Source organism: Plasmodium sp. gorilla clade G2 (genome assembly GCF_900097015.1).
Source record: "Plasmodium sp. gorilla clade G2 genome assembly, chromosome: 9".
In the NCBI taxonomy this organism is placed as follows: Eukaryota; Apicomplexa; class Aconoidasida; order Haemosporida; family Plasmodiidae; genus Plasmodium; species Plasmodium adleri (nom. inval.).
In genome coordinates this window covers 918,539-933,771 of record NC_041701.1, presented here as the reverse complement: position 1 = coordinate 933,771, position 15,233 = coordinate 918,539, and the positions used below count along the sequence as shown (strand labels likewise).

Here is a 15,233-nt window from a genome sequence, read left to right as displayed (position 1 = left end):
AAATACTTTAAAACCAAAAGATATGATGTTTATGAATTTATATTTATACTATATATAGCCTTTACCATAAAATATTAATAAATATATAAAAATACACACACATATATACATATATATATATTATTATTATATATATTAATTTTTGTCTTGATATATAAAAAAAAAAAAAAAAAAATACATATTGTGAAGTATACAATTTTATAAAATTAAAATTTTTTTTAAAACTTCAAAAAAATAAATAAATAAATAAAAAAATAAATAATTATAATTGTACATATATATATATATATTTTTAATTATTTTCTTGAAATGCTAAAAAGTTCCCATTTTTTTGGTTATGCTTTTCCAAGACTACAGAGAAAAAAGGAACATAAAAAATATGAATCTCAATATATATATATAAATGAATACAACAATACTTATGTACCTTCTCCTTTTTCTTTTAATCTCTTTTCTTTTATCTCGTATTTTTTTTTTATTTCCTCATGTTGATCTTTATATAGTACGGTGTTCTCATTATATATAGAATCCACTCCTATTGACAAAATAAATAAATAAATAAATTAATAAATTAATACGGAATATTATAAATATATATAAATATATATAAATATATCTATGTTCTTGTGGTTTAATATATATATATATATATATATACATATACATCTCTTTACACACATATAAATATGTCTTTTCATTTTATTTTTTTTTTTATGTCAAAACCTACGATTCCTCTAGGATAATTTGATTTAATTGCCTTTGCAAGCTTAACGTCCTTTTTTATATCATGAGTTAATTTTATGCTCTTCATAAAAAAAAAAAAAAAATATATATATATATCAACATGTTAATATATCCATATATTTATTAGTCTAAAATATTTATTTATTTTTTTTGCTTACCTCCAAATATTTTTCCTGCATTTGCTCATATTCCAATCTTCTTTCATTAGGTCTCTTAAAAAAAAAAAAAAAAAAAAAAAAAAAAAAAAAAAAAACATACATATATACATACATATATATATATAATATTGTCAAATATGTAAATATTTTATATTAAGAATATACTATTCATTTTGTTTTATATACCATCAATCTTTCAGTCTTCAACCACTTCATATAATTATCTTTCAACTCATCCCTCTAAAATATATATATATATATATATCATTTTAATTTATCTCATGAAACCTAATAAATATATTTAGTGTTACATACCCTTTCTATTTTTGATATAGGATTTGTTATACGAACGGTTCCTATTTTCTTTTCTATATTAAAAAAAAAGATATATAAAATGCATAAAAATTATTACTCTAATTATATTACAAACATATATATTTGTAAATATAAATAGCAATTAACACAATAAAATATATATATATATATATATATATATATTTATTTATTTATTTATTTTTCTTATGTTTTACCGTTTTCTATTAAATCTGTAAATATAGGAGGTTCATCATTTTCATCCAATCTCTTCAAATAAAAAAAAAAAAAAAAAAAAAAAAAATTTATACATATATATATATATATTTTTATATATACAAATTTACATCTCCATATTAATATTTATCCAATGTATATATCCACATGAAGAAAGAGTTTACTCCTTCACTCTAACCGCATAGTCAGTTTTATTTCTATCGACAGACTTAAAAACAAAATCTCCTTCCTTTATATTTTTTTCAAAATGTCTTTCTCTTTTTTCTTCTTTTAAGTCGCAATAATATTCATCAATCAATAAGTCCTTATCATAAAAATTATGAGAGAAAAAAAAAAAAAAAAAAAAAAAAATATACAAATGTATAGATAAATAAGTGTATACATATACATACATACATACACACACATATATATATATTAGTTATATACATAATTTGTAGATTGTTTTTATTCCTTATTTTTTATTTATTTTTACAAATTTCTGGTGTGTAGACAAGTTATCCTTCTCCTTGTGTAAGGAAAAGATTCCGTTCTTTTCTTTCTCATTCATTATGATTACATTCACATATATATATATATATATATATATATATATATATATTTATTTATTTATATTGTTGTTTTTTTCTATGTTTTATTATATTAAAGAATAAATATACATATATATACATTTTTATGTTAACCTATTATGTGGCTTAGTATTAAGTTTTATGAACATATATGAGAAAAGCAAAATAAAATTAAAACAAATAAAAAAAAAATAAATACAATATAATATAATATAATATAATAGACAAGAAAAAAATAATAATGATCAAATGTTTTTTTATTTAATACGCATATTAATTAGAAATTCTCTCTCATATAATTTTCTTCTGGATACATTCTTAAAATAATTTGAAAAAATAACAAAATGATTGGGCTTAAAGGGGGGAAAGAAAAAAAAAAAAAAATGAAATATATATATAAATATAAATAAATATATATATATATATAATTTTATTTTTAAAAGAAATACCTGTTTAATTAAAACACATGGAGAAAAATATTTCTTCAAAAAGTTTTGCAGTTTATAAGAAGGATTATCATAACTATAACAAAATATATTATTAATAAAAATTGAGGTGTAAGAAAATTTATATTTTCATTTTTCGTTTCTTTTTAAAGTTACCATAAACAAAAAGGAGAAATGTCGTTGTCTTTTAACATGAAATTAAAAATTTTCTTAAGAGAAAAAAAAAAAAAAAAAAAAAAAAAAAAAAAAAAAATATGGTCATCATAATATAAATATAAATATATATATATATATATATATGATGATTTTTTTTTTTTTTTTTTTTTTTTTTTGTTATTCTCAATTTATATCTTACTATTCCCAAGCCTCTTTTTTGAAATTTCTCCAATATATAAAAATCTATAGAGAAATAAGATAATATAATATTAAAGAATATAATTTATTTAAAAAAAAAAAAAAAAAGGGAAACGTTGAAACTTTCATTTTTTTATTTTTAACCTAACACACATGTACACTTTCCATAATGTAATTTGATTTTATCATATAAATAAAGATTCTTCTGACCTATCTGATTATCAGATGAAAAAATATATATGTATATATATATATTATTTATAATAATCAAATATTAATGTAAAATATGATTTACATTTATTGTTACTTTTATGAATCCTATTAAACCGTCCTTGTGTAGTAAGCACTTAAAATAAAATACATACATAAATGAATAAATAAATAAATAAATATATAGTAATATATATAAACAAATAAATAAATAATCATATATATATATATATATATATATATATATATATATATATATATAATATGTTCCTTTTTTTTTGTTAACATATATTGTATAATTTTCATTTATTATATTATTAATAGACGTTAAGGATCCATACAATTTTTGTTCCTTCAACAACAAAAATAAAAAATATATTCAATATATAAAATTTTCATTGATATATTTATAGATATATCTTATTTTTTCATTTATTTATTTATTCTATTTTTTTTTTTTTTCTTTTTTGTGGTCACCTTACTGGACAAGCAAGCTATTTCGTCAACTTGCTTTTGAAACATATTAACTGAAAATAAAAAAATAATATAATATATATATATATATATATATGTATATATTATAAATTCATAAAAAAAAACATGTCTATATTATAATACATAAGACATAATTGTTGTTCTTGAGGTAAAGTAAATCTTCTCTTGTAAATTTCTTTATATCAATGTGGTTAAATATTTCCATAGGTGTATTATTTAAAAAAAATAAAAGGTATTTAATATAAATAAAAAAAAAGGAAGATATATATATATATATATATATATATATATATATATTTTTATAACATTTTATTATATTTTTATGTTCTTGCTTATTTTATTTTTGTCTTTTAATCATTACAAAAAATTTATTACAAACATAAAAAAGAAAAGGTTATGTGTTTTAATTTTATGCACAACCTTTTGATATAATAAGAACAAAAGAATTGAAATAAAATAAAAATATAATTTAGAAAAATAGTTTAAACCTTAATCATTTTATTAAATAAAATAATACACACATATATAAATATATATTTGTTCAAGCACATTTTCATAGATATTATATCAGAACTAGAGAATTTAATAATTTTTTTTTTTTTTTTTTTTTAAAGAAAAATATTATTATTCCTTTTCAATAATATACACTTTTTTAAAATTCCTATATTTATCCTTAAGGCTTATATTCGTTCTTCATGACAAAAAAAGGGAATAAATAATAAAAAAAAAAAAATACATATATATATGTATGTATATATATATATATATATTGATAAATTTTTTATTTCATAATGACTTGTTCATATTTTTTATGAATTGTTCAGAATTTTATTTTTTGTTTCTTTTTTTTTTTTCCCTATAAATAAAAAACCTGTATTCGGGGAAATTATACGATTGGAGAATTTGTGACCATTTGGATAAACCATATGTCTGCAGCATAAAATAGAATAAATACATAATATATATATATATATATATATATATATATTTATATTTATATTTATATATTATTTTTTTTGAACATGATCAGATATTTTATACGTTGATTCCTTCAATGAGAAATTTTGTTTCTTCCTTTTCCCATTTAACCGGAGTTTTGTATTTTATCTGTATCAAAAGAAGGGAAATGTTTTTTTTTTTTTATTTCCCTATTTTTTTTTTTTTTTTTTTCCCTATTTTTTTTTTTTTTTTTTTTTTTTTAAATACACCTTTTTCTTATTTATTTTGGCTTTCCCCTCTATATCCTTCGTGTCAATTAAAACAGGGGAAATATCTTCATCTACAAATATATATATATATATATATATGTATGTATAAACGAATAAATATTATTCTTCATTTATATGTGTATGTATATGTACCTAATAAGATGGAACGTTTAATTTTTAACAGTTGAAGGTCTGTATAATGTTGTATTGAAAAATTATATACATATATTATATATATATATATATTTTTAATTATTAATAATAAAAAATGAACAGGACTATTTTTATAAAAACCATACCCATATGGAAATAAATGACTCGTCGTAAAATTTACAAATATTATATAATTTATTTTTGTCTTTATAAATTGTTAAAATAAAAATTAAAACATTAAATATGTACTTGTACATGTCAACTATATTATCATATAATTAAAAAATATTGTAAATTGTTCATACAGTCTTTACAAAAAAGTATTTGAAATTCAATTTTTAAATAGGGTCAATTCACTTAATGGATTAAATGGAATTATAAATATGGTAAAAAAAATATATATATATATATAAACCCGAATTTGTATGTATATACGGGTCGTCAAAAAAAAAAAAAAAAAAAAAATTATATATATATATACATATATATAATAATTCCATGTTGTAAAAAATGAATATATTAGACAATATATAATAAATGTAAACATTATGATCATATTAAATGTTCACTAGTAAAAATAATGGTCAGAAAAAAAAAAAAAAAAGAAACACACATATATAAATATATGTGTATATATATATTATATATCCTTAAAGTAATCCTTGCCTCTTCAAATCATCATATGCCTTTATGTTCATGACATTTCCCTTCGAATCTTCACACTCCACTTCTTGATCGGGCTTGAATATATTCATTTGTGTTTGTTTTTTTAATTTTTCATATAAATTTAATGCATCTTCAATTTTTGTGATTTCTTTAAAGTGTAAAGTATTAGGTATTTTTAGACATTTCATACCAAATGAATGTCTCCATTCATAAAAATGTTTTTCGAATGTAGCTCTTCCAAAATAAGAATAATTTCCACATATTTCACATTTATATTCTTTAGATAATCCATGTAATTTATATAACCAATAAGGTATTGGTTTATTATCAAAACCTAATGGTAAATTCAATGGATTATATATAGGTTTGTTATCATCATTATCATCTTCATTTTCTTCATCTATATCTTTTTGTTGTTCTTCATTATTTGATATATTAGAAATATCTGAAGAATCATCATCTGACATTGATATAGATAAATTAGTATTTTGCAAATCATGTAAAAGATTATTTTGATTATTTAAATTATTGTTATTATCATCCATTAGACTTAATAAATGATATTCTTTTTTTCTTTTTTTTTCATCTTCTAGTTCTTCTTCTTTAAATTTTTTTTTTTGAATTTCATCAATTGTATATGCTTGTTTTCTTTGAATATTTTGAATAGTTCGTTGTATTATTTTATTTAATATATTAGCATATAATTGTATTAAATATTCACAACGTGCTAAATTCATATCTTCCTTTTCAATATTCTTTTTTATTTCTTGTAACTGTTCTACTGTATATTTTTTATTTAAATATTTTTTTAAATCATTATCATAATTTTTACATTTTAAATAGCTTTGATATGTACCTTCTGAAGCATATAATTTATTATTAATATTACAATAAAAATTTAAATCATAAGTAAATGCTTCCCACCCCTTAATTTCTTTATTATTAAATTTATTATAAAAATCATCTTCATATTCTTTATAAGTTATCTTACAATCTACTAACACATTGATTTTTTCAAAAAATGTTATCATATAATTCAATAAATTCTCTACATAACTTTTATATTCTTCATTTCTATATTTACAATATCTTGGAATATAACTAAAGCGTGTAAAATTATGTAGATATGTAACATAATCCATTTCTTTAAATTCATTTATATTTTCTACACTTACATTATTATTATTATTATTATTATTATTATCTGTTGATTTTTTTTTTTTTTTGTTATGTGAGCTAGCCATTTCTTTTTTCTTAAACATACTTATACGAAATTCTTTAATTTTTTTCATATTTATAAAATCATTATAAAATTTATTTAAATCTATATATTTTCCTTTTTTTTCTAATGCAGAAAAGGATTCTTTATATTTACTACATTTTAATGCTTCCAATTTATATAATTTCGAATTTTTTATTTCGATTTTTTTTATATTTGTCTTTTTATGATAATCTCTTATATATTTTACACGTTCATAATAATTTTTCCATACATCATTTTTATCTTCACCTGTTTTCCCTGATAGAAAAAGCATTTCTTCTTTTTTTAATTTATCTTCATCGTTATAATATTCTAAAAGTAGTTGAGATTTCTCTTGTATTTTATCAACTAAATAATTTATAGCATAATCATATAAAATATTCTTCTTCTTCTTCTTTACTTTTTCATCTATCAATTCGGCAATTGCTTTTTCTATCACTTCGATTTCTTCGTGTAAGTATCTAATCTGTTCAATTAAGAACTGTGACATGGCAAAAATATAATACAAATAAATAAATAAATATATATATATAAATATATATATATATATAAATACATATATTATATATATAAGAATTCTTTTTTTTTTTTAAACGTATATATATTTTATTATATTAAGTATATATATATATATATATTTTTTTTTCATCGTATTGATATATTATATTCTATATATATAATATAATTTAATTATAACATATAATACAATACAGCTACATCATATTTATCAATATTCTCAAAAAAATATTAACAATGAAAAAAATAAAAATATACTTCTTATATATGTTAATTATTTTCTTTTTTTTTTTAAATTTTATATATTATCAAAAAAAAAAAAAAAAAAAAAAAAAAAAAAAAAAAATATATGGATAATTATATATTTAACATATGAACAAAGAATTATATATATATAAATATATATATTATATTATATTCTTCCGTAACAGAATTTTATCGTTTTGTAATATTTTATGTTTATAAATGGTATATGGGTTGTTTAGGTTAAATAAATAAAAAATATATATAAATATATATAATATATATATATATATATATGCATATATATTTATGTATGTATAATGATATTATTATATATATATATATTATTATATATATATTTTTAATGTATAAAGGCAAAAAAAAAAAAAAAAAAAAAAAATATAAGAAAATTATAATATAAGTATAATAACTTCATTTATGATTAAATTGAATATATAAAAAAATATAATAACATTTTTATATATAATAATAATATATATATATATATATATATTTATTATTTTATTTATTATTTTTTTTTTTGAATCCTACATGAGTAAGTGCTCATCCATTTTTTTTTTTATTTTATCGAGTTGACTAAAAGACCTATTTAAATTTTTATTTATAATATTTAATATATATGAATCTTTTGAATTTTGATTTGTTGATATATGTTCAGTTTCTTTGATAATACCTTTATAATTATTACCTTTATGAATATCATAATTTTTATTGTTATTATCATCTTTATTTTTTCCACACATATTTGAATTAATATTATTTCTTCTTTTGATTTTTTTAAGAAGGGCATTTTTTTTATTATCTGTAATATTTATTTCATGTTTTAATTTATTTATTTTTTGATCATTACTATCTATATTTTCCTTTATTACATTCCAACCTTTTTTACAATTGAATTTGTCAAATTGTTGTTGTTGTTGTTGTTGTTGTATATATTTTTTATTTATTATTTTATTACTTGAAGATAATTCATTTGTACTATTATTATTTGTTGGTGATATTAGAATATGATCATTTATTTTATTTTTTATTTTTCTGTCATCTATCATATTATCATCATAAGAAGATATAGCATCCTCTATAAATTTCTTCTTATAGTTAATATCTTTCATGTGTTCACTAGTACTATTATTTATCTTACCGTTCATATTATTATTATGAATATTATCTGTATCATCATTATTGTTCTTTTTATTTATATTACTATTCAAATTTATAGTACATATCTTATTATCACGAGTTATATTATTACGACTATTACATAATACATTTGATGTCTTTCTTTTTTCTTGACATGATGACAATGTTGTTTGTTTCTTATTAAGATTTAAATTATTAAATGACGTAACATACTCACCTATTTGATTTTTTCTATTACACAATAAATTATTGGAATCTATTCCCTTATCTTTTTTATCTTTATTTATTACACATATATTCTTAAAACTTTCAACATATTCTTTTTTTAACACTTCACTTGTATCATAATTATTTTTGTCTTTTTCTTTCTTTTTAGTCACACTTATAATACTTCCATTTGATAATCTACGATCATATTTATTAATATCTTTCTGTGAATCTCTTCCATTCTTTTTATCTTCTGTTGTTTTATTAGGCAATATTATTCTATTAATATTATTAAAAGGATTATAGCCTTCATCCAATGTATATATATTCTTGTCAACATTTGGATTTTTTTTTAATATATTATAATGATTCTTACTTTTATTCATGTTACTGTCACCATTATTAAAATATTCAAATTGATTTACATTCTCTTTTATACAACTACTTGTCAATTTTTTATCCTCTCCTTTTCTATTCAATCTTTTCTTTACAATTTCTTCATCATTTAATTTATAGTCCACTTTATTTTTTTTCTCGTCCATTTTGTTTTTTTTATCGTCCACTTTATTTTTTTTATCGTCTACTTTATTTTTTTTCTCTTCCTCTATTTTATTCGGCTCTCCTCTAATCGTTGAACAGAATAATTTAAAATTTTGTTCTCTTCTTCTTTTCTCCTTCTCATCCATATCTTTCTTTTTAATATTAAACATATTCTTTAATTGATTGGATGCAATATTCAATCCAGTAGTAGTATCACTCTTATCAGCATGAATCATATCAGAATTATTTTTTTCAATATCACATGTATGGTCATGTTTTTTTTCATTTTTTTGGCTAGTGTTCAGAATTTTTTTTCTAATTTTTTTTTCTAATGTATTTTGGCTAGCTATTATAGGATTGGAATAAAATGAATATAAATCGTCTTTTTTACCATTTTTTTCATTTCCATTATGATTAAAAGAATATTTATGGACAACACCATTTTTATAACTTTTAGAATTATTATTTATTAATATTTTTTTTTGGTTCATATTTTTTGTATAAAGTTCACATTTGTCCTTTTCTGCCTTTTGGTTGGTTTCCTCAAAATTTTTTTTTTTTTCTTTTCTTTTTCTTAAATAACTTATGTTTGATAAAAAAGAAGAAGAAGGATATTCTTTAAAATCACCACTATTGTGGTTATTATAATAATTATTATTATTGTTATTATATGGATTGTATATATTTAGAGATAATAAAGATTTTCCAAAAATTGTATCATTTCTTTTATTTAGCATTATATTTTCATTTATAGATTTATTATTTTGACCCCTTGTCATTAATGTATCATTTATATTTTTATTTTTATTTATCTTATCATTTATTTTATCATTTATTTTATCATTTATTTTATCATTGATATTTTTGAGCTCCTCATTCTTCTTATACTTTATTATTATATTTCTTTTCTTTGTATAGTTGGGAATATACTCGGATGTATATCCATCAATATTTTTTATAATATTATTACACTTGTCTGAACTGTCCCCCCCTTTTTTTTTTTTTTTTTTCTTGTTGATATTTTTGTTACGTATAAAATATTCATGATCAAAAAGTTTCTTTTTATTATGAAGTGTTGATATTGAGGATGATAAAGAACATTCTGGTGATGACAAAGATACTGATCGTGAAGATAAGTATAATGACGATCCTATTTTATCATTAAAATTATAAGTGTCTTCCTTTCTTTTTCTTTCTTTTTTTTTTATATTAGACAAATATTCATTTTTATTATTTAGATTGTTATATAGATGTTGTTTCACATTAATTTTTTTATCTTTATCTTCTTTTTTATTTTCTTGATGATTATTCATCTTTTCCTTATTATATAAAATATTCATGGTTTTTAGACTATGCTTAACCTTTTGAATTTCAGAATGACTATCTATTAAAGCTTGTATAAAAAAATTATTTGAATCCTTTATATATTTCTTCATTTTTTTATTCTCTTCATATATTTTATACATTTTATTATTTTTTGTATATTCTATATAGTCAAAATAATTATTAATGCCGGTTGTGTATTTAAGCACAATGTGTTCTAGTTTTTCAATCTTTATATCTTTTTCCATATTTATATTATATAATTTTAAAATGTAATCTCGTACATTCTTTGGTAATTTTATTAGATCATTTTCTTGTAATTTATTCAACATATTATCACAAAATTTATGATCAGATGATAATTGTTCTTTATTCGTATTCATGTCTTCCTGCTCTTCCTTTTGAACATGGATTAGTTTATATATCATGTTTGTGTCATCATTGTGTTTCACTTTTTTCAGATAATCTATATTTTTCATATTTTTATAATAAAAATTATCTTGTTCATCATGTTGATCATTTATTTGTTCATTTATTTGTTCATTTATTTGTTCATTTATTTGTAAATTATCAAATACATTAACAAAATTTATATTTTTCAAAAATGAATTCTTGACCTTTATATCATTCGATATATTAGAAAAGAAAAAAGGTAAATTGAAACATTCATTATTTTTTTCTTTATTATTCTTTCTAATAGTATTGTTGTTTATATATCCCTTTGAATATTCCTTGTCAAATAATGTAAAACTAATATCATCATATATTGATTTTGAACATCTGGTATAATAATTCTTTAAACATTGTTCTATACAGTTTTTAAGATTTACATTTGAATAATTATTTTTCTGAAGAATATCTAAAATATATTGTAATTCTATATTTTTATTATTACTTATTATTATTTTATTTTTTTTTTTTATATTATCTATATTATTAAATAAATAGTTGTTTTCTTCAATTTTTGAAAAACGATATTTCAAAAATATTTTACAAGTAGATATATTCAAACTATGATTATATAATATTTTAAATAACATATTAATTTTTTCCATATAACTTATATTATTACAAATTGTATGTGCAACTATTTTATTATCCATATAATATGCATAATCTTCTTTCTTATAATGTTCTATAAAATTAAAATCTTCATTCTTCTTATCAGATATATTTAAATGTACATATCCCTCTTTTTGTAGTTGATATAAATAATTTAAATGAAGAATAGTAAATCCTATATAATATGATTTCCCCTTTTTCTCAATTTTATCTTTCTCCTTACTATTATCAGTATTATTAGACACGTTGTTTTTCTTCATATAATTATATTTCTTTTTATAATTTATCTTACTATTTTCCTCGTTATTAAAAATATTTTTATTTAATTTTTTATCTTTTTCATACTTTATATTTTTCTCATTTTTTGATGAAACATCATTGTTCTGTTGTTCGTCGTTTTTATTTTTCTCTTCCATTCCATAAAAACTCAGTCTATAAAACTATGAAAAAAAAAAAAAAAAAAAAAAAAAAAAAAAAAATAAATAATAAATTAAAAAGATTACACTATGTATAATATATATATATATATATTTATATTTATTTATTTATTCATTTCTCGTTTGTGTAATTTTTTTTTTCTCTACTAACCTTAGACGGACAGATGATTTCCCTTCCTTTATCAATTTTTGCTTCAAAGGATAGTTCAAAAGATACGTCTGTAAAAATTATACTCTTCAATTCTTCAACCAATCTGTTAATATCATTATTTGATTTCCTACTCTTTGTACTTTCTTTATTGAATATTTTTAAAATATTATTTTCTTTATCTAAATCTATTGGATTTTTATGAAAAATAAATGAATAAACAATAGTACCAGAATTATTCATCACTAAACATTTTATATATTTATACTTAACAAAATATATATTTTTAAAATCTATTTGTATCTTCATCTCTATATTTTTAGTTTCATTATGTTCTATAGGAATATATAAATCACTTTGTTGTTTCATATCTTGAACATGGAATATTTTTTCTTCTTCACTTTTATTTTTTTTATCCATATATGTATCTTTATTTAAATAATCCGTATTTACATTATATATTATATTATCATCATATTTATCTTTTTTCAAACTCTTGACATCAGAATATTCTTTTTTTTCTTTTTTTGATATATCATCTTGTATATTACTTTTATTCATAACACTAAAAAATATATTAGTATTACTTTTTTGATAGGAAGAATGAGATGTATTTATATCCTTATCATTATTCCACAAATCATAAGTCATTATATTTTTTGAATTGAGATCTTTATAATTTTTTTTATCTGATTCATTTTTATGTTCCTTTTTATTTTCAATATTATATTCAATTTTGTCATTTAAAAAAGAATTATTTATTTTTTCTATTTCTTCATTTACTTTTTGTTCATTCAAATAATTCAATTCGTCTTTATATTTTAAGACCTCATTAAATAAAATTAAGTTATCTTTATATTTATTTGACTTTTCTTCATTTCTTTCGATTTCTATTATATTTTCCCTCTTATTATGTTCATCAAAAATTTTGGGATATTCTATATCATTACCATTATTATGTAATATTCCATTTTGTTCAGAAAAAATATTATTATTATATGAATCATATGAATTATGTGAATTATTTGAATGATTTGAATTATCTTTAATTATTATGCTCTTTTCCAATTTTATGTCAACCATATGATCAGATTTATCCTGACTGTTTGCATTGATATAATTCATTTCATCCCTTTCTTTATCAAATATGCTTGATAAATGTAACTCACTATTATTAATATTATTACTTATATTACATGAATTCAAATATTGATTGGACAAATTATTATACACTTCTTTAGTTTTATTATGTTCAGGATATTTTAATATATGAACATTTTTATCACACTCATTATTATCATGATGATGTTCTTCCTCTTTAATAATTTTAGAGGAACAAATTTCTGTACTATCTATATGTGTCGAATTGCTTACCATATTTTTCATATTTTGTTTATATACATTTGGTGTCATTATATTATTGTTATTACTGATATTGTTAATATTATGTATATTATCAATATTATTCTTTTTCTCATCCTTATCAAAACAATAACTATATTTCTCATTAATCAAGCACATATCTTTTTCTTTTCCCATATCATATTTTTTATCCATCCCTATTATGTTTTCATTTTGTAACGAATTTATCATATCTATATCGTTTATAACAACACTATCTAATTCTTCTATTTTACATTCGTCTTCTTGTACCTCTTTAGAAATATTATTCATGTTAACAATTAGATTTTTATGTACACTCATTTTTTTTTCTTCATCAAAATTACCTGAATTATGGCTAGCCAAATCACCAATTTTAATATTTATTTTTTTTTCACCTGAACTGTTCATATTTTTTTCTTCATAATCGTTAATATTCATTGGATAGAATTTTTTTTTTTTTTTTTTTTTTTAATTCAGTTAATAATATTATTTAATTTTAAAATAATTAGAAAATAGATGAGACTGTTTTGGTATTTTTGTATATCAATAGTTTCAAAATTTTTATGTTTTACTTTTGAAAATACATAAGAATTGATTTAATGAATATGTAAAAATATATGGGAATAAAAGAATAAATAGAACAAGTTTGTTTATGACATGCGAAAAGAGAGGTGTTCGCAAAAACAATTAAAGGACAAAATAAAGATGAATGAATAAATAAATAAAAATATATATATATATATATATATATATTAGGTATAATATTATGTGTTTGTTTAAACAAGCTAATGAAAAGAATGCAAATAATCAAACACAACCAAGTAAAATAACAAATTTGTAATTTAAACAAAAATATGTAAATAAAACAAAATGATCACATATATATATATATATATATATATATAATATTTTTTTTTTTTTTTTTTTTTTTTTTTTTTTTTTTGTTTTTGTCTAATTTAAAACCCATACATATTTAATTTGTCACATATATATATGTGATTAATTTATTAATAATGTGTTTATTTAACACACAAAAGGAAAAATATAATATGAAAGAAAAATATATCAAGAACAAATCATTTAATAAAAATAATACATAATATATAATGTATATATAATTCGTATTAAAATTTAAGATATATGTTTAGAACAATGAATTACACTTTTTTTTCTCATGGAATAATATATGCGTATGTATCTACAGGATTATAATAACCATGCAAAAAAAAAAAAAAAAAATATATATATATATAAAATAAATAAAGAATATACAAATAAGAAATATATTTCTAAAAATATTTATGTATTTTCAATTTATTAAATATAAATAATTAAAAATACAAACCATTTTGATATGTACATATTATAAATAAAAATACATTTTTATATGTTGGAACTCA

The 15,233-nt window shown here is 18.4% G+C and overlaps 5 protein-coding genes across 5 annotated transcripts; all 5 read right to left on the bottom strand.

The window, feature by feature from the left end:
• Window positions 1–292: 292 nt before the first annotated feature.
• PADL01_0924000 (conserved Plasmodium protein, unknown function) lies at window positions 293–2,001 on the bottom strand (the record flags this gene model as incomplete). Its single annotated transcript, XM_028681924.1, has 9 exons — window positions 293–351; window positions 428–535; window positions 724–805; window positions 903–956; window positions 1,089–1,142; window positions 1,218–1,270; window positions 1,433–1,484; window positions 1,624–1,755; window positions 1,927–2,001. 9 exons carry the CDS (start codon window positions 1,999–2,001, stop codon window positions 293–295), a joined length of 669 nt encoding a protein of 222 aa, XP_028538253.1.
• A 276-nt stretch (window positions 2,002–2,277) lies between these two features.
• On the bottom strand, window positions 2,278–3,730 carry PADL01_0923900 (alpha-tubulin N-acetyltransferase,putative; the record flags this gene model as incomplete). The annotated part of the gene is made up of 9 exons (XM_028681923.1): window positions 2,278–2,373; window positions 2,470–2,542; window positions 2,623–2,675; window positions 2,822–2,865; window positions 2,965–3,034; window positions 3,128–3,166; window positions 3,317–3,382; window positions 3,508–3,557; window positions 3,649–3,730. The coding sequence occupies 9 exons, from the start codon at window positions 3,728–3,730 to the stop codon at window positions 2,278–2,280; spliced, it is 573 nt and encodes a 190-aa protein (XP_028538252.1).
• A 623-nt stretch (window positions 3,731–4,353) lies between these two features.
• On the bottom strand, window positions 4,354–5,036 carry PADL01_0923800 (telomeric repeat binding factor 1, putative; the record flags this gene model as incomplete). The annotated part of the gene is made up of 5 exons (XM_028681922.1): window positions 4,354–4,455; window positions 4,567–4,632; window positions 4,734–4,804; window positions 4,887–4,925; window positions 5,033–5,036. The coding sequence occupies 5 exons, from the start codon at window positions 5,034–5,036 to the stop codon at window positions 4,354–4,356; spliced, it is 282 nt and encodes a 93-aa protein (XP_028538251.1).
• Window positions 5,037–5,536: 500 nt separating this feature from the next.
• On the bottom strand, window positions 5,537–7,303 carry PADL01_0923700 (splicing factor 3A subunit 3, putative; the record flags this gene model as incomplete). Its single annotated transcript, XM_028681921.1, has 1 exon — window positions 5,537–7,303. The coding sequence occupies one exon, from the start codon at window positions 7,301–7,303 to the stop codon at window positions 5,537–5,539; it is 1,767 nt and encodes a 588-aa protein (XP_028538250.1).
• An 817-nt stretch (window positions 7,304–8,120) lies between these two features.
• PADL01_0923600 (conserved Plasmodium protein, unknown function) lies at window positions 8,121–14,271 on the bottom strand (the record flags this gene model as incomplete). Its single annotated transcript, XM_028681920.1, has 2 exons — window positions 8,121–12,305; window positions 12,454–14,271. 2 exons carry the CDS (start codon window positions 14,269–14,271, stop codon window positions 8,121–8,123), a joined length of 6,003 nt encoding a protein of 2,000 aa, XP_028538249.1.
• Window positions 14,272–15,233: the final 962 nt, after the last annotated feature.